Here is a 19249-nt window from a genome sequence, read left to right as displayed (position 1 = left end):
TGAGCCTATCTCTATCTAGCAGCTATTTGGATCAGAGTTTACTCCTTTATAGTCTAGCTTTGAAGGCTGTACTTGGACCCCTATGGCCTGGATGTGTGAGGCTCTGCACTGGGCTCCACATTGTGGAGCTTTCCAGACCTAAGTGCACTGGGTTGACTACTGAACACTTTCAAGGTCCAGGGCCATGGCACAGCTCCAAGTATGACCCTGTCTCTGAAGACTCCCTTAGTGGGTAAGGCTGATTAGGCTGAAGCACCAGGAGCTACCTTAGTGTTTGCACAGAGGGGTGCCTTTTCAGATTTCCTACCAACGTTTCTTTCACCAAGGCACGGTATAAAGCTGAATTACATCATCCACTGGGTGCTCTTTTTCCTGACATTCAGCTGGGAGGAAGCACCATCTCGCTCCTGCATCTATAGCACCATGTGGTTTCCTAGTGACTGATCTGCTTCCAGTGCTAGCCTATATTGACCTAGTCACCTCTGGCCATTTGAAACCCCTATTAGCACCTGCTGCTTGCCTGGATTATTGAGTACTTTAAGCTCTGTCTCGTTTTGGGCCTATTTGTTTTATCACTGTGTGGATGCGACATGTCTTTGCTAGGGCACACCGAGGACAGTCCAAGTGACCTCAGCCTATACTCCCTTTGTGGTTCTGGGAGCATTTACTCGGTTGTATCCCTAGACAGAACTGATACCTGCAGTCTGGAACCTGTGACCCTTATTGTTATGCAGTACTCTTCATTGAAGTCTTTCTCATCTCTGCCAGATGAGGCTGAGGGCTCCCCCATGGCCACAGGGGCATCTTTGTCCACTTAGGATTTCCCAGCTGTTTGTGCTCAGCTGCTGGACATTCTGCCTGGAGGGGCTCAAAGTGTGCTCTGGCTCCATCCCCTGTAGATTTTAGTCTCAGACACTCCTGAGCCCTTAAATCAAACTGGACCCGCAAGGTGTGTGCGAAAACTTTTTCCCTTTAGGAGGGAATAAATACATTTGTGGTCTGTTTCCACCATGGACCAATAACCCACCTTAACAGGAATACGACTTAACTGGTTGAGGGTATGCACACCTTTTGGTTATTCTACTGACAGGCATTTAGTGTCCCTCTGTAAATCCCAATTTAAATTGACTGGCCTGGCTCAGTCTGTCAAACCATGTCAGGATGGGTTCATTCCCTGAAGAGTGATATCTCCCCTGATGAGGTAGATCCCAATGTATAGAGCAAATGCAGCAAATGTCTAGAGCATTTTACTGTAGCTGTGATGGTTTATTACAAGCTTTTAAACTTGTGCCTTGTATGGGACTGATATATACAGTGAGTACAAATATGTAAAGCACATTGTGTGGCTGGGATGTTGATTCTGTATCTGTGAAGTATCTGACTTAAACTTTTAGGGAAATAGTATATTTAGACCTGCTCCTGACACTATGATTAGCAATGCTGTGGGTGGTCAGTGTGCTCCTGCCACAATGCAAGAGGCCTTTGGAGGGGTCGAAGGAATCCCACCCTTACATAGTTAGATAGTTAGTGAGGTTGAAAAAAGACACCAGTCCATCCAGTTCAACCAATGATAAGCGTGTGTGTGTTTTCTGTCAATAGTACATTGAATACCCTGTATGTTGTGGTCGTTAGGGGCCCATCTAATAGTTTTTTGAAGCTATCGATGCTCCCTGCTAATACCGTTGCTTGTGGAAGAGAATTCCACATCCTGACAGCTCTGACAGTAAAGATCCCTTTACTCAGTTTAAGCTAAAACCGCTTCTCTTCTAATTTTAGTGAATGGTCTTTTTAAATTCCCTTTCACTGAAAAGTTTGTTCCCAATGTTAGGGTCACCAGTTTGGTATTTGTACATGGAAATCACATCACCTCTCAAGCATCTCTTCTCCAGAGAGAATAAGTTCAATGCTTGTAGTCTTTCCTCATAGCTGAAGTCCTCCATTCCCTTTATTAGCTTTGTTGCCTTTCTCTGGACTCTCTCCAGTTCCAGCACCCTTCTCCTTCATCTTCTGCAGTAGGTACTCATAGGCTTCTGGAGCCACTCAGTCCATAGGGCTCAAAGCCAGAGGTAAGCTAACTCCTCTGAGGGGCCTTTTACATGAAGGTACACCTCCACTTGTACAAGTGGGGGGCTGTTTGTACATCTGGACTTGGGTGGCTTGCATCCCTGGCATCTGGGTGTTCAGGACACCCTTTAATGCCCACAGGCTAACCCCACCAACACTGATAATACGGTGCTACTGCACAGAACAAAGGTATTTTCTATGCCTTTTGCGTTTCCTGGTACTCTGGGACTCATTGGGGTTAATTTACTAAAGGCAAATAGATTATGCACTTTGCAAAGTGTAGTTTCACTCTGCAAGTGCAGTTGCTTCAGAGTTTAGTGAATGAGGCCAACTCATATAATTGAGCACTGTTTTACCCCCTGATACCCTCAGCATTCCTTCACTCTAGATGGGCTCTTTGACCAACAAGATTGACAGGGATCTAGACCTGACACTTCAGTGTCCTTTGGGGGCAATGGCTATTTCTCAGAGTGGCAGACATTGTGTTTTTCTTAATGCCCTTGGCATCCTTACTGCAATCTTTGACTGAATAGGAACTCGCAGGTATTCATCAATGGTAACTGTTGATGCTAAAACAGCATCCATCTTGTGTATCATTGGACCCTGTCTTGTTTGGTACTTCCTCGTTCTTCTCCATCAGGGCTCTGTATGTCATTAAAGGAGCAGCTGTTACCACAATCTCCCCTTCTCTTGTTGGCTTGTGTTCCCTTCTATGGCAGGGGGCCTGAGCTTAAGAATGAGTTATACTGCTGGCCTCTATGAACTAGGAAGAGCTTGGCTTGCCCATTGTTTTTTTTTGAGGGGGAGGGGGGGGGGTTAATATGGTGGTTTCTTCCTTTTGTCCCACTTGCTGGGGTGTCACCATATCCAAGGTTTCAGACTATTTTTCCAGAACAGATGATCTCCTCCTTGTGATTTCTTGTAAGCTCACAGTGAGTGACAAGCACACTTTTCCACCTAGCAGCACTAGGGTTGTCGGTTAGAATCCCAAACATGACAGTACCTGCCTAGAGTTTGCATTTTCTTCCTGTGTCTGCGTGGATTTCCTCCGGGTACTCCGGTTTCCTACCACACTCCAAAGACATGCTGTTAGGTTAATAGGATCCTGTCTAAATTGGCCCTAGTATGTGTATGTGTGGATGAACCCTTAGATTGTAAGCTCCTTGAGGGCAGTGAGTATGTAAAAAATCACCCCCTTTAAAATAATCACATTTTGTTGCTGTGCAGCCTGAAATGAAGTCATAATTTTTGTTTTATCTAGCTGTATTTACTCAGTACAACTTATAACATTCAAGTGAAAAATATAAGCCCAATGTGGCAGAAAAAAAAATAAAACAAATTCAAAAACGATTTGCGGAGTTAAAAATAAATTACTTCCTTGTGTCAGTATTTTGTTGAACCACCTTTTGCTTTAATTACAGCCTTTAGTCTATTGGGATATGTCTTTAGTAACTTTGCACATTTAGACCTTGCAATAGTTGCCCACTCTTTTTTGCAGAACTCCTCCTTAAGTTCAGTTAAATTTGATAATGATCGTTTGTGGACATTCACCTTTTTCACCTTCAACTACTGTGTGCTTTGGGTCAATGTCATGTTGGAAGGTAAACCTTCCCATTGACAACTTTCTGGCAGATGGCAGCAGATTTTTCTCAAGAATTTGATGGTATTTTGCCCCATCTGTTTTTCCTTCTATCCTGAAAAGTGTTTGAGCCCCTACTGCAGAGAAACACCCCCATAATAGGATATTACCACCTCTATGCTTTACTGTAGGAATGGTGTTATTTGGATGGTGAGCTGTATTGGATTTCTGCAAGACATATCGTTTGGTGTTGGGGCCCAATAATCCAATTTTAGTCTCATCCGATCACACTTTTTTCCATGTGGCCTCAGAATCTTCAAGGTGAGTTTTGGCAAACCCTAGTCGTGACTTCATGTGGCCTTTCTTGGAGAGTGGATTTTTTCTTGCAACCCTACTATACAAGCCACATTTGTGGAGAATTTGTGATATTGTTGTCACATGCACACAATGATCACTCTTTGTCCTAAATTCCTGCAACTGCTTCAGAGTTACTGTAAGCCTCTTGGTAGCCTCTCTGATCAGTTTCCTTCTGGATCTTCATCCAGTTTGAAGCGACATTCTGATTCAGCGAGGGTCTGTGTTGTACCAAATACCTTCCACTTCCTAATAATAGACTTCACTGTGCTTCTAGGCATTGATAAAGCCTTTGAAATGTTTTTGTATCCATTTACAGACTTGTGCCTGTCTACAACTTTATCCCAGAGATCTTTTGGCAGTGCCTTGCCACTCATTGTTTGCTTCAGTTGCAATACCAGGCACTGAAATGCTCCAGGAAAGCTCTTTTCATGCTGAATTAATCAAAATGACCACAGCTGATAACTGTTGAGAGTGAAATGGCTTTGTGTGCCATTGAGAAGGTGATTAGCTACAAGTCATTTTTAGGAGGGGAGTGATCCTTTTTCCAAGATTTTTTTCTGACATGTTGGTGTTATATCTTTCACTTGGATGTTATAAGTTGCACTGAGTAAATACAGCTAGATAAATTAAAAACTGTGTCTTCATTTAAGGTTTCAAAGCAACAAAATGTGATTATTTTAAGGGGGGTGAGTATTTTCTATACTCACTGTATATAAAAGTGTAAATTGACAATGCTATAGAAGTGCCTGTAATACATAAATAACACATTTCTGGCAAGAGCAACAGTTATTTTCAATACTTGCTGAAAATGTTCCCAGCCTGAGTGAAAACTAATTCAGCTACCACTGGTATGGTGCAAAATATTAGTTTATTATGGCTTAGATTAGTGATCGATCGATTATCGGCAAAGCCGATATATCAAGGGCCGATCTGCATTTTTCATGATATATCGGAATCGGCCACCAAGGTGACTGATATTGCCGATATTTCGGAAAGTGCTTTTTCCTGGAGTGATGCCTGCAGCTAGAGGCATCACCCCGGTACCGGCGTCCATAGCCGATGGTCGGCTGTCTTGTAATGACAAGTGATGCGGCTGAGAAGCCGCTTGGCTGTCATTACAAGGAGCGGGAGGGAACGTCCCCCTCCCGCGTCTCGCCTGGGTCTCCTGTTCCCACCGGGAGACCCGGGAAACCATCCTGCACAGCCGCCGAAGAGAAGATCTGATCAAAGATTCGGCTCTGATCTGGTCTCCATGTAAAAACCCGGAAGTGATGTCATGACATTACTTCCGGGTACTCGGCGCCAAATTAAAAAAAATGACAGCATTCAAAACAGCTAAACTTGGCGTTTTGAATTATTTTAAGGGCAGAGGAGGGGTTTAGGGTCTTTTAGACCCCCAGATCCCTCCACAAGAGTACCTGTCAAGTGAAAAAAATAAAAAAAATTTTAAATGTACGAAAATATCGGCCAATATCAGTATCGGCAACGAAAAACCGATATCGGTCGATCACTAGTTTAGTTTGCATGTTAATATGTACAGTATACTTATTAACATGCATTACATAGGTTTTAGGTTTCATTGCTGACTCTATACGCAAGAAACATGAAAAAGCAGAAATGTGGGCAGAGCTTGTCACTAGTAAACATGTGGGCGGGGCCTGGCACTATTGGAAATGTGGATGGGGCCTATCATTTTTGGAAATGTGGGTAGGGCCCGTAGCTATGGACACGTGGGCGTGGAAAAAAAACTGTCACTTTAGAAATGTGGGAGTAAAACAAACAGAACATTACAGAAGATGAACCCCGTGATTTAGATACGGCGGGCAGTTTGATTATGGGGGTTGATTGTTCATAAATATAAAAAGTCTAACATGAAACAGCCACTAAGCCTTGAAAAAAAAAAAAGGTTTTGGCTAAAATCGGGCTTAACTAGTTCCCACCCACCCATAGTACATTTACTGCGGGCTGGCGGCACAGACAGGCTATATCATGTATATGTATGTCGACAGCTGGTGGGCACGCACTGCTCCCGCCACCACTGTGTCCAACAGACACAGCGGATTGCGGCTCCTGGTACCCAGCCGGGGTATTACGCGATTGTTAAAAATAAATGTGAAAAAAAGAGATAAATATGCAATGTGTTAGAATACAGCAATCTCAATCTCAATATAGGGGACATGTCCTGCATGTCCTCCATATATACAGCCTTTTTTTTCAACTTGGTATATTTTATAAAAAATAAATATCCACAGAGAATAGAACCAACCCATAATGGTCATTGTGGCTGAATTGTGTTGGGAACTTATATCCATCTGCTGGTGTTCCAGGACGCCAGTTTCAGCATAAATATTGACACTGGATGGACTCAAAACTCTTATCTTTTGTCTATACAGGCCTCCAGGTGGTGTTAAAGTCGATCATGAAAGCGATGGTCCCTCTGCTGCAGATTGGATTGCTGCTGTTCTTTGCTATCGTCATGTTTGCCATCATCGGACTGGAGTTCTACATGGGGAAGTTTCACAGGACCTGTTTCTCTCGTGATACAGGTGAGGGACAGTTGTGTGGTGGTGGAGCTGGAGGCAACAATGGAGAGAATGCTAAATATGTACACAAACCAGAGCGTTATCATCATAAATTACCTCAGGCCTTGCTGTCCATTATAACATAAATGAACCCTTCCATTTTCCCCAGTGACAAGTATCTTCCAGTCTGTGTTGCACAGATTTGAAAATGTTCCTATTTTCCTATTGGTCAGAGTTTAAATTGTTCCACCTTTGATTTCATTAAGAAAGCTAAAATGTCCAGTCACTTGTGTCCAGTCATAGATTCACTATATTAAATTATTGGGACGCCTGCCTTTACATGCACATGAACTTTGATGGCATCCTAGTCTTAGTCCATAGGGTTTAATATTGAGTTATAACATCCAAAATTAAATGAGCACTAGATAAATTGGTGTGTATGGCAGCTGGCACAAAAAAGGTGAATATACAACCCTCAGAAAACAATATGAAATAAGATATGTGCAGTGCTAATAAGTGATACCCTTAGTGCTTAAACCAATAAAATGTCCAAACAGTGGAAATAAGCCACCGGGTGGTTATCAAAACTGCAGCATGAATCACTGTTAACATAAAGTCCAAACAGTGAACCCAAACTCAAAAAACAGCTGGCTTATCCAGTATATCTAAAGGACTCCTCCGATCTGTACTTTCCATGCTTTGGTTCTCTGTAGAATATATATACTGTCTAGTCCTAGTGTGGATATAATGTCCATTTCTGGTACAGAGCTGTATCTGCACTCCCAGGTCCCTGTCACTCCATGGCAGATACAGCTAGGTGCCACAAACTGGATAGTATATCTGCACCCCCCTGGTTCCCTGTCACTGTATAGTAGGTATCTCCAGTTTCCGGTACCAAGCTATATCAACATTGTTGAGTTCCTTTCACACCATGGTAGATGTATCCAGTTTCTGGTGCCTTGCTGTATCTATTCTCCCCTAATCCCTGATGCCCAGTAAAATGTGGTGCTCCTAGTAAAAACCAGGAACCTGAGAAGAGGTGGCTATTTGCTTTTGGCCATGCTTGCCAAAAGATCATGATGGACAGAATGTGGTTATGGCATGACAGTTGGGCAAAAATCAAATGTCTGTGGATACTGTGCACATCACACCCTGACCAATCTCAGAGAAAAGGCTATTTGGCCACCTTAGATTTTCTGTTGTTAGGTTTGGGGATGTTTGTGTAGTTCTCACAGTAAAACCTTCTGGCTGCTGTTTTATGGGCACCTTATAAAAGAACCTGTGCTTGCCCATTTAGAGCAAAGCAACAACTTTTTTTAATCCTCCTTTTTTCCTTCAATCCCTCACTATTCTGGTCAGCCCAGTACTTCCAGGTAATGTATAGGAAAGCATATGACTGACTCTCTGTAAGAGTCTTTGTCCAATCAGTTTATAGCCCTCAGTCCCCCAGTGATTTGTAGCTTCTACAGAGCTGTCATTTCACTCTCAGTAGAGTATGTGTTGCTGGGGAAGAAGGACATTAAAGTGAACCTGTTGCTTTGCCTGCATGAACACAGCATAAGTTCACTTTAAAGCTAGTCAATCGCAGAAATAATAAGCGCCTAATTTCTTGGGAATGGTGGACCACAAGGATGAAATATATGCAAAATGTTACCAGATGTGTAGGTAAAAACAAATAATGATACAACAATATTGTTGTATCATCACACTCGTCACTCATTATATATTTTTATTCACGACCAGTATTTTATTTATTTATGATCTATCACTGATCACTTTATCCATTTTTTTATCAGCGTCACTCATTTTATATTTTATTTATGAGTTTGGATTGTCATCTGTCTGCTTTTAAACAATATTGTTGTATCATTATTTGTTTTTACCTACACATCTGGTCATATTTTGCATATATTTCATCCTTGTGGTCCACCATGCCCAAGAAATTAAGCGCTTATTCTCTCTGCGATTGACTTGTTTTAGTATGTTGTGACTGAATTTGCTGCTGATTTCTGGTGTTCCACTGCATATATCATCCTTAGATCTCATATCTTCTTATAACTTACTTGGTAGCGCATAGGTTCACTTCTTTCGTTATTCATCACTTTAAAGCTAAACTCTTAGCAGACAAAAACTAAAGAACACCAAAAATGTATTTAAGTATTTAATAAAAAAAATAAACATATTTGAAAATGCAGTTACGGTAAACACTTGAATTTTAATTGGTCTATGACTAGCCCCCTTGTGTTGAAGCCTATCCCGAGCAAAAAAAAAAATTGAATTGGGGTTATGGTTGTCACAGACAGCAAAAAAAAAGATTGGCAGAATGTTTAAACCTTCCTCATTGTACCATTAATGTGACAGTCTGTGTCCTTATTGTAAAGATTTCCCATTATTTCCTGTCCTTGCAGAAAGTAAGAGGAAATCCCCCCCAGCAGGGCTACAGACAGTAACGAAAACCTGATAGAGGCTCCAACACTAAGGCAGGGCATAGATGATACAAAATTATTTCTTGCCAATCGCTTGATTCCCCCATGAACACAGTCAGTGTTGATAGGGGAATCCCTTCAGCTGAGTTATTGTGTTCTCCTGTTGGGAGGTGGGCGCAGGGAGCTGTCCTTGTTGGTGAAACACAGTGATTATTGGTAGCGGCTATAGACGCTGGCAATTTTTCCATCCTAAAAATCCAACATGTTGTACCCAGGTCGATTGATGGATCGACTTGGGTACAATCAGCCTGCCCATACATGGTTTGAACTTCGGCTGGTCTCTGCTGAACTGTCTATGGCTGGCATTAGAATTTAACAACACTGCAACACTGGACGACATTGAACACAAGCCCCGCAATAGCCAACAGGACATGATCTTGACATACTCACTCAACAAAAATCTACCGTAGATGTTTTCTGCTGAGCATAAACTTTAAAAACCGTCTTCTTCCAAACTGGCAGCATTTATTCTGCCTCGTTATAATTACAACTCATATCTGAAACTCTTGTGTCTTAATGGAAATCTCAATGACGGCTCTGTTGCAGCCGATGGCAGCTTCTTTCATTGCCCCCTTTGTCTAATATTTCCAGCTTTGAAAGTAGAGAATGACCTCCAGGAAATGAGAGAAGCTATCTCCGAGAAGCTGGCCTCGACGTTTCCAGCGCAAGTTTTCAGATCAAGCGAGCTTAGAGCTGGTGTCAGGCCAAGTTAATAACTTTTTTTTTACTGCCGAACAGCATATGCAAGCGAGCCGAGTTTTACCTTTAGAAATGAGAATAATTTGAGATAATCCGCTGATGCGTTCTCCCCGCGATTCTTCTAATGTGATGGCAGAATCTGTGCCAAGGCTTAAACGGATTATCCCCCATGTTTCTCGTTGCTCCACTTTCTCCACTATAAACAATATTTTGTACCAGCAAAGTTATTGTCATTTCTTGCTCTGCTCAAGGACAAAGAGGCCTTTGTTTAAAGGTTCATTTAGAGGCATGCTTCTATGACAAGGAAAGTGAGAACAAATGCTGTGTAGGCACTTCAGAGGCCTAGTCATGACTGAGCTCACACAAGAGTTTGCCTTCAGTTACCATGCTGGTGCAGGGTTACTGAGGAAAAGTTATTTGCCCACATTTTGAAGCAGAGAATTGCTGTCATTTTAGTTTCCTTAACCTCACGCTGATAATAAAGGCTACCAGCTCCAGACTGTCCTTAAAAGGCCAGTTACCCAAAACCTTTTTCTTTTAATGGATGCTGGAGAGTTGTCCACCTGTCAGTTCCTTCCATCTCAAGTACTCTATAGATGAGATCTCTACACTGAGACCTGCTGTGGTCTGCACACCTGCTGTAGTCATTATGAGGTGTTTCCAACGTTTGTGCTGCATTTTTAATTTATTTTATATTATTGAGAATGTAATAGGAGAAGCTGGAGCACACAAAGGTGGGCAGGAAAACCCAAAACTCCCAGGTGGACAGAGAGCCAGGAATTATGGCAGGGCGATCATGCTGTTGTAGTATTTTCAGAGATAAAGGAAACCAAGGGCTACTCAGGCCACCAGGCTCCACTTGTAAATAAATATAACTTTTGGGAGGACCAGGGCTATTTTCAGCAGGAACGCAGTTCAGACACCACCAACACTAAATGTATTTTAATGGCAAGGGGTGGTGATGTGTGCTGGATGGTCCATTGATGCTGGCTGCCGGGAGATCTGTTGCCACTGGGGGGATCTATTGTTTAGGAAGGGGTCTATTGTTGCTGGATGCTTGGAGATCTATTGTTGCTGGCAGGGGTTCATTGTACTTGAAGTTGATCTGTTGCTTTTCTTGTTATTAATAATGAATTCCATACAAACTACCGAGTACCACAAAATGTTTTCTCTAAAAGGGGTGGTACTGGGAGGTGGGTAGGGAACGGAACCAAGAGACAGTGCTTAGAGGTGGGTACGGTTTAGAGAAAAGGGGTGACTTAGCAGGGGGGGAGTACCTGAACCTGTTTTCTGAAAAATATAGCCTTGGAGAGAGCTCTGACTCTTATAAAATATCTAAAAACAGAGGGATGTGGTAATTGATAGCATTTCATCCTTCCACCTATCAAAACTGTATATTACTAAAAAGAAAATGGCAATAAAGCCTAATCTAGACATAGATGAAAAAAGATAACAAAATGTTGCATTTAATTCCAGGTGAGCCCACTGGTGATTTCCCCTGTGGGGAGGAGCCCCCGGCCCGGACATGCGATAACGAGACTTCAGTGTGCCGCCTATATTGGAAAGGGCCAAATTTTGGCATTACCAACTTTGACAACATATTGTTTGCTGTCTTGACGGTGTTCCAGTGCATTACCATGGAAGGCTGGACTGACATTCTGTACAATGTAAGTAGCAGAAAAATCTACAAGTTGTCTTTCAAATTAAAGTAGAACTAAACCCTAACTGGATGACACCAATTAATAAACTGCCATGTTTGTTTTCCATATGTTATTTTATTTCTCCTTTTTGCATCTCAGCGCTATTTATTTCATGCCGCCTCTTTCAGTTACTGTCTGTCTACAAGGCACCCGGCTTTAGCCACCTGTTTCTTGATAGTGACAACGGTTGACCATACCTACACAGGATATGTATTGGCATGACCACCTATATTTTTCCCCAGGGGTGCAATTGACTGGTAGATAATGCAGGAACACAACAAGCAAACAGTTGTCACCCCCATAATAGGAGGTGCCTGAATAAGAACATTTGTGCTAGGATCACCAGTTTCTGGTTTAATATAAAATGAAGATCAAAAAGTACTGGAAATGGCATTTGAAATTTCATTAATATGTTAAGTCTGACTTGTGATTTTTGTGATTGTATTTAGATCCACCTTAAACTTTTTTATTCGAGAACGCTTCATAAATAATATCTCAAATGCAACATTAAATGAAGATGCAGAGTGTGAAGTCTTATGTAGAAAGAAAATAATTTTATAGGCTGATTTCTAATGGAGAGCAGCCATCGCTATCTTCGCTCTGTTATACAGTATTTCTCAATCCCGCAATATCACTCTTTCTTAATCCTGTGGCCAGCAATTGGCAGCCCATTCATAAAATGCAGGCTGTCAATGAACAAATCCAGTACTTCACAAACTTAATACAGCAGAGGGGATTCCATGATTGGAGCAGAGTCACTTGACTTTAACAGATCATGTAATTAGACTTTCCTCCCAACTTTCTTTCAAACTACCGTTCATTTTTTTCGCAGTCCACTGGCTATACCGCTGCTTTAAAAACATAAAAAAAGCTTTCAACATTTAATAAATTATATTTATACTGCTGCTTTTTAAATGTACCATTTAAAGAACTTGTACAGTTATCATCTGTGTATGAAGTAGTCTTTGTCCGTAGCTCAGTTATAAAATTAGAAAAAATCTAGCCCTTTCTTAAAACAAAGATTGCATGGTGTCTCCATATCAGTTACTGTACATGTGCAGAAATTTGAATTTCGCATGGGACAAAATGTTATAGAAAAACAGGTCTGAGTTAGAAGCTCGTCCCCCATAATGCACTAGGGCCTTTCTTGTGTTGTTGCTGTATGTACTATGCTGATCCACTAGAGGGGTAAGCACAGACCACCAAAGGAATAATTTTAAAGTAAAGTCAGTCTATGTACCCTTCAAACCACTAATTGGTTGAGAGGAATTAGGAAAGACATTTTGTTCCTAAAGTTACTGGAGCAAATGCCAGCTCACTTCACCAAGTCCAAAAATTACTTGTTAATTATAAGTTAAGTTAAAAAATATACCCCAACACCACTGGGGGTGAGGGTCCTGGGGAATTAATTATTTGTATCATATACTGAAAAAGAAGGCGGTAAAATTGATAATTTTTTGATTTATTGATCGCTGTTATTTAAAACCAAAATGCTCCTTTACTGTTTCCAGCTTTATAGTTGATATTAGCTTGGTTATATTTAATATGCACCTGCTATGCAGTTTTGTTTTTCATTTCGGGATAAAGTTTTGCTATAAAGGATGTCCTGCTGGACACAGGGGGGTGTCAGGGCTTGCCTAGTCATGGAAGTCAGGCCCTAGTAAAAAAAAGTGAAACTAAATCAGAGGGTCACAGAAGACACTTTGTTTCTGGCATATAAATGTAACAACAGGTATCTTGTATAGTCTGCTTTGGCAGAACTTTTTCAAATGAAGTTCAGGTTCACTTGAAATTTCAGTTTTGTTAAGAGCTTGTAAATGCAGCCGTCAGACTCAGGAACAATTGAGACGTAGCCTCAAGAAAGCAACCTTTCAGTCCCTTTCAGGAAAAAAGGATTGCTTTTGATATGTGTTCACATTACAGAATAGATCATGCTGTGTCTACAGAAACGCAAGACGATTCAAAGCAAAGGCAACAATAATCGCAAGTGAACACTGCTCCGTATGGTCCAGTTTATACTCAGTAAAACACAACCCTCTCCCCAGGCAGAGGCAGCATGGCCTAGGACACTGTTTACCAGAAAAAGGTTGGAGGATCAATACTGGTGTAAAGTGATTTAGAATTATTTTTTGGGGGGAGGGGTGGTTATAGAAAATACAGTCAACACAGTGTTTTCCTTAAAAAGTTGAAAAGCTGCCCATCTACTGAATTTTAAAGAATTTAGCTTTTGCTAAATTATATGTTCTGTTCTGCATTTTCTAATGTGTTGCCATTCTGCAGAAACCTAGAAAGCAGCACATCTAAAAGGCTTCAAAGCAAACGTGTGTTAACGTCTCTTAACCTCAGAAATCTAGCTGAATCCTCAAGCACGTCCGGCCTTTGCCGTCCGTCATCTTCTTGTACACGTATTCCTTGTCGGTGGCAAGGCTCCCTGCGTACATAGACTGTAATTCTTGACGCATGCAGTATATCTGGGACACTCTGTCCTGCACAGGAGAAGATTGCTCGTTCGATGGCAGAAGAAGCTGATAGAGAGATTTGAATGAAAATGTGTCTGCAAAGCTGTATATGTAGGGGCCCAGGATAGCATTGAGTTCAACAAAATGAAATTGTTTTTTGACAGCACAGTTCCTCAGCTGTAATAGGGGAAGCAGGTAGTGCTTAAAAAAAAAAGTCACCTGTGCAGCACTTTATTTTTGTTATTAAATTATCAATTATTACTTTGTTGCTTTTTCTTCTATCAATAAGGCTGCATTGACTTTTTTTTTACACTATTTACATGTGCCCTTGTTCTTCCCAGTGGGAGGTGTGGTTTGATAGAAAACAGGGTTTTTAACACAAAATATAGAGGTTTGAATACACCCCAACTGCCAAAAGTGCACGCTCACTTACAGTTAAAGCGCAACTTCACCTATATGTCCTCCTTCCCCTCTTTTGGAATTTTTTTTTTCGGGGTGGAGCAGGTACCTAGTTTTGAAGGGTACCTGCTCCCATTTTTTGCTAGGGTTGCCTAGGCGATCCAAGTGAAAGTCCCCCCGTCCCCGTTCCCCCCTCCTTGCCCACAACCTCCTTGGATGTGATATAAGGAAAGAAAGAAAGAATCAGAAATTACAAAGAAGCATTTTATAAAACTTGAATCCAAGAAAAAAGTGTATTGCCTTTTAGGCAGAGTGGGGAAGGGTTGTTCCCCTGTCAGTTTTATTGCTATCTGTGTTGCCATGGAGGAGATTTTCCATAACTTCTTGTCCTGGTGAGCACACATAAACTAAGGGAAAATCCCCCAAATGAAACACAGGGAGTCATTAATACCTGATAGAGGTCAAACCCTTCCCCTACTCCATCTGAAATAAAAGATGGGGTTCCATATTCGTTATTGTTATTTGGGATTCTTTTTATGTAAACTACAGGCTAAAATGCCTGCAACAAACGCTAGTTTTAAAAAAATGGCTGCAACAAACACTACTGTTAAACAAATGGCTGCAACAAAGAAACAAGACTTAAACCCAAGGGGCTGCCATTAAAGAGGGATGGTAAATTGGTGCTGACACAAATGAGCTGTTGTAAGAAGAGTCAGCGCTTTCATACATGAGGCTAATGGTGACTGATGCGAGTTGACGGTATAATTAAATAAACATTGTGTTGCCGGCTGAACTGGTTTGGTAAATCTGTCCCAACGCATCTATTTCCATATGTGAGGGGCTGTCAGTTTACTTAAGTTCCAGTACTGAGAAAATATGAAGGCTGCCATAGTTGGCTGCACCATCTGAAAATGCTAGCTCCCTTGGTGTCATGCTAAATCAATGTATTCAGTATTTTCTGAGCCAGTCCTACAAAACACGAGGATTAGAAGTTGGCTTCTGCCTGACTTTACTTATTTACATACAGTACCTGTCCCAGGTTACTGACTCATAAAAACACTAAAGCAAGAGAATCTGCATGTTATCCAAAGTAACTAGCATTTTTTCAGAAGATCAGCAATGCCAGGCCTATATTTCTCACAGGAAAGGTTTATTTTATTGGCCAAGGACAGGATGGGCCAGCCAGAATGTTTAAAGCACCTGAGTGAACTTATGTTTATGTAGCACAAACCCCAGGCCGGCCTGGCTGTTTGGTCACAGGTTCTATGCTCTGATAGGCACATGGCAGCAAGGCACACAGTAGTTCACAGTCACTTGAGTGGCCGTGCATGTATTTTTTTTGTTTACTTGCCAGTTTAACCTGGATGGGGTGAGGATGAGCCTTGACATACTCCAAAAGAAACTAGCAGAAATAAAACAAAGGACACTAAAGCTGTTCTTCTCATTCAGGGTGTAACCTCCCTATTGAATGTGGAGGTTAAGTTAACCTCAATGCAGGAACCACCTAAAATGAGTATAGTCTTGTGTCAAACTGTAATGAGCTCTCCCAAAAGTGGCAAGGAAAGTCTCTAGGATCCTCAAGGCTAGCACCCACTGTGCCCTGGGTACTGTAATGCCTCCTGTTGTACCCGCCAGTCTCTGTACTTGGGGCCTGCAGTCTGGATTCCCAGGTAGAGCTACTGCACTACTTCATGATACCCTGTTCGGAGGTCCTGAGCTCTAATGGAAGCTGGGGCCCTCAAAAGGATTTATTCAGTGTCGTAGTTAGCAACCCAGGGGTGCCTCTGCCCTCAGGCTGGGTCTTACTCCCCGAGGAACAAGAGACTGTTCCAGGCCCCATCCTATTTATACTGTTCTCAGCCCTCTACTGGTCACTCACTCTCCTGACCAGGGATTGGCTAAGAGTGCATAAATATGCAGGTCAGGGTCAGACTCTCCCACGCACTACATCCCATAATCCAGTGGGATGCAGGGAAAGTAGTTGAGCTTGTACCAACAGATACCAGAACAGCCAAAAGCAAATGATCACTGTTTCCTTACTATAGTGAAGGCAAAAACCTAATTTACCTAAACACTAGCAGCCTAACTATGAAGGTGCTACAAAAGGATTGCCACCTCATCCCTTTAAACCATTACACATATTAATTATATAGGTTCTGTGGCCGATTAGGGTGGTAATTAAACTCACTTAGTGCCTTATGTGCATTATATTAGCCTCAGAACCAGTGTAGTTAATATGTGTCCTGGTTTAAAGGGATGAGGGGGCAACCCTATGCTACATTGAATTAGTGGTGACTAGTATTGATCCTACCAGTCTAACTCTGTGCTCATTTTCTCAGGGTGGATTATGACCCGGCCTATTGACATGGAAGTGAACTGGTTAAAGAGGAGCTCCAGGCACCTAAAAAAAAATAAAAGTCAGCAGCTACAAAAAGTGTAGCTGCTGATTTTTAAAAAACAGCCACTTACCTGTCCCATGGTCCAGCGGTGAGCTCATCCCAGCTGTCTTTATCCTCTGTCCTCCCTCGGCGGCCCTAGCATCTTCTCTATGGGCACCTGGCTGTGACAGCTTGCAGCTTAACAACCGGGTGCCCTGCGCAACCTGGATTGGTAGATGCAGTCTTCTGGGACCTGTCCGTATCGCAGTAGATGCAGGGCGAGGGAGGGAGGTGAACTTCCGTTGCCGAGTGCCGCAGTGGGAGTAGGTCCCAATTTGGACAATTTTACTTAGGGGTGTACTCACTTTTGTTGCCAGTAGTTTAGACACTAATGGCTGTGTGTTGAGTAATTTAAGGGGACAGCAAATTTACACTGTTATACAAGCTGTACACTCACTACTTTACATTGTAGCAAAGTGTAATTTCTTCAGTGTTGTCACATGAAAAGATATAATAAAATATTTACAAAAATGTGAGGGGTGTATTCACTTTTGTGAGATACTGTACCTGAAAAAAATTGGGTACCTGCTCCCCCTCCGACCTCCTCAAAAGTGCCAATTGTGCAAGAGGAGTGGGGGTCGAGTCCCCCTTTTGTGTGGAGTTCCGCTTTAAGGTGTCCTGGTGTTCCTACCCACCCTTGGACCAATGGGCATATCCTATATTAATAGAATGGCAGCTTTATGGGTACAAAATGTAATCATGATGTAATTGCCCTTATCTGGACTACATTAAGTTAGCAGTCGCCGAGGGTAAGGGGTGGTGTGGGGTGTACGTTTTTTAACACAGAAGGGAATTTATAAAGGAGCTGAAAGACCTTTTCCTCAGCTGAGAAAATCACTCCCCCTATTGTGAATCTGCAAATTATGGCAAATTGTGGCAGATCAGTAATCAGGAAGGAGGGGTTTTCTCAGCTAAGCATGCTCTTCTGCCTGCATGGCTGAGCCAAGGGCAAATTAAGTCCAGGAAGTAAATGCTACATGAATCATCTGCTTTTGCTCAAGATTGCAACGGCCAGAAACGCTATGGGTTGTTTTTCAAATTGGTTTCTGTACAAAATAAAGCATGGATACATGGATGAACGGATGAGTTTGTTTTGAATATTAAAAATTATTTAAATAGCAGTTTTGGTTTACGATGCTCAGATGTAGAGTAGTTACGCTTTAAAGCTAAAATCCGGGATAAATAAGTGCAATTCTTGCTTGGATCTTAGTGTGCTTTGTGTATTTCTTTCAAATCTGTGAAGTGATCCAGTGTGAAACGTTGCCTCTGTGCAGCAGTTTTCTGTAATAAAGACCGGTCACTGCTGCTCTCTGTCTTTGTGCAGGGTGACTGGTCTTGTCTCCGCCCTCTCCTGTAGTTTACTGCAGGCAGCCTGTAGTGGGGTTGGGCCTGCTGCTTCCTCAGCTCTGTTCTCTGCACAGGCTATGTACAACACAAAAATGATGTCACTGCTACATTTATAAGACAATACCTGGGTTTACAAAAGCAATTGGTGCACACAAAGTGGATTTATATCCTTTCTGGAGTTCAGCTTTAAAAGGAGGAAGCACCGCTTACAGGAAGCACCTTGCACTTTTATACAACTTTGTTACACTTTCATGTTTCACTCCGTCCCTAGAGCTTAATCGTAGAGATTTCTTCCACAATGGACAGGCTTGTATTTTTGCTATAATTGTCCAGTAATGGTTTAATTGATATTTACTGATTCATGTAGCCTTGCATGTTTCTTGTGGTTTCCAGTCAAGAGACAGATTTTTTTCTCCTTTCCAATTAATCTCCCTTCCTTCCGCTCCAGCCTGGTCGGATGTAGTCATTTTGCCTGAGTCAGACCTTTTTGCTTTCAGCCTGGCAGGAACCTCCCCTTCTATCTGATAAACATGATGATGGATGTAAGCATAGTCTGTTACTGTCTGTCACTTCCGAATTGCAGGCCATCCGTCACTGGTCATTTGTTATCCTATTGATCCTCATTTACCACTTCAATAACGCTGGTGAAATGAGATGAGAAAAAAAAGAAACGTGTTTTTTCAGGGTGGGAGAGTTTTGAAACCGGTTACTGTTAAAGTGCTGTTAAAGGTTTAGTGGCATTAGTAGATGCTATGCTCTGTCCTTGGCATGCTTTCCTCTACCTTCACATTGTTGTGCTGATTTAAACCTTTTTTTTTCATGAATGAATACATTTTTTTGAAAGATGGTCAGTTGCTCCCAAATCCAGAATTCTGGTTATGCGTGCTTGCTGGGATTTTCAATAATGAGATAGCTCCACCTGTGCAGTGGTTAGTACCACATTTAGGGAAACCCCTTCCCTGGATGGGTACTATAGGTGGGGCTAGCCTATTCCTTTATATTCTAGGGTCGAAAGATTTTTAGAGTAGAGGTTTATGGGAAGAGGTAGCCTACAAAACATCATGCTATAGGATATCGTCTAAGTGGAGTATGCCCTTAGTATAGGCCCTGTCCGAAAACCCATCCAAGGGAACCTACAATTAAGGGAACTGGAAGTGCTGACCAGCATCCTTGTGTTATAATATTGTTCAGACTGTACA

The 19249-nt window shown here is 42.0% G+C and overlaps 1 protein-coding gene across 1 annotated transcript in view; it reads left to right on the top strand.

Annotated features, from left to right (window-relative positions):
• The window catches only part of CACNA1B (calcium voltage-gated channel subunit alpha1 B), a 450568-nt gene that overhangs the window by 193051 nt on the left and 238268 nt on the right, over window positions 1–19249 (top strand). The window contains exons 5-6 of the mRNA XM_082263407.1: window positions 6394–6546; window positions 11184–11374. Of these exons, the coding sequence (XP_082119533.1) occupies window positions 6394–6546; window positions 11184–11374 (344 nt within the window). The remainder of the gene's footprint in view (window positions 1–6393; window positions 6547–11183; window positions 11375–19249) is intronic.

The sequence above is a fragment of the Pelophylax lessonae genome (assembly GCF_965119305.1).
Source record: "Pelophylax lessonae genome assembly, chromosome: 7".
Taxonomy (NCBI): domain Eukaryota; kingdom Metazoa; phylum Chordata; class Amphibia; order Anura; family Ranidae; genus Pelophylax; species Pelophylax lessonae.
The sequence above is the reverse complement of the archived record's forward strand: the minus strand, read 5'-3'. Positions and strand labels throughout refer to the sequence as shown.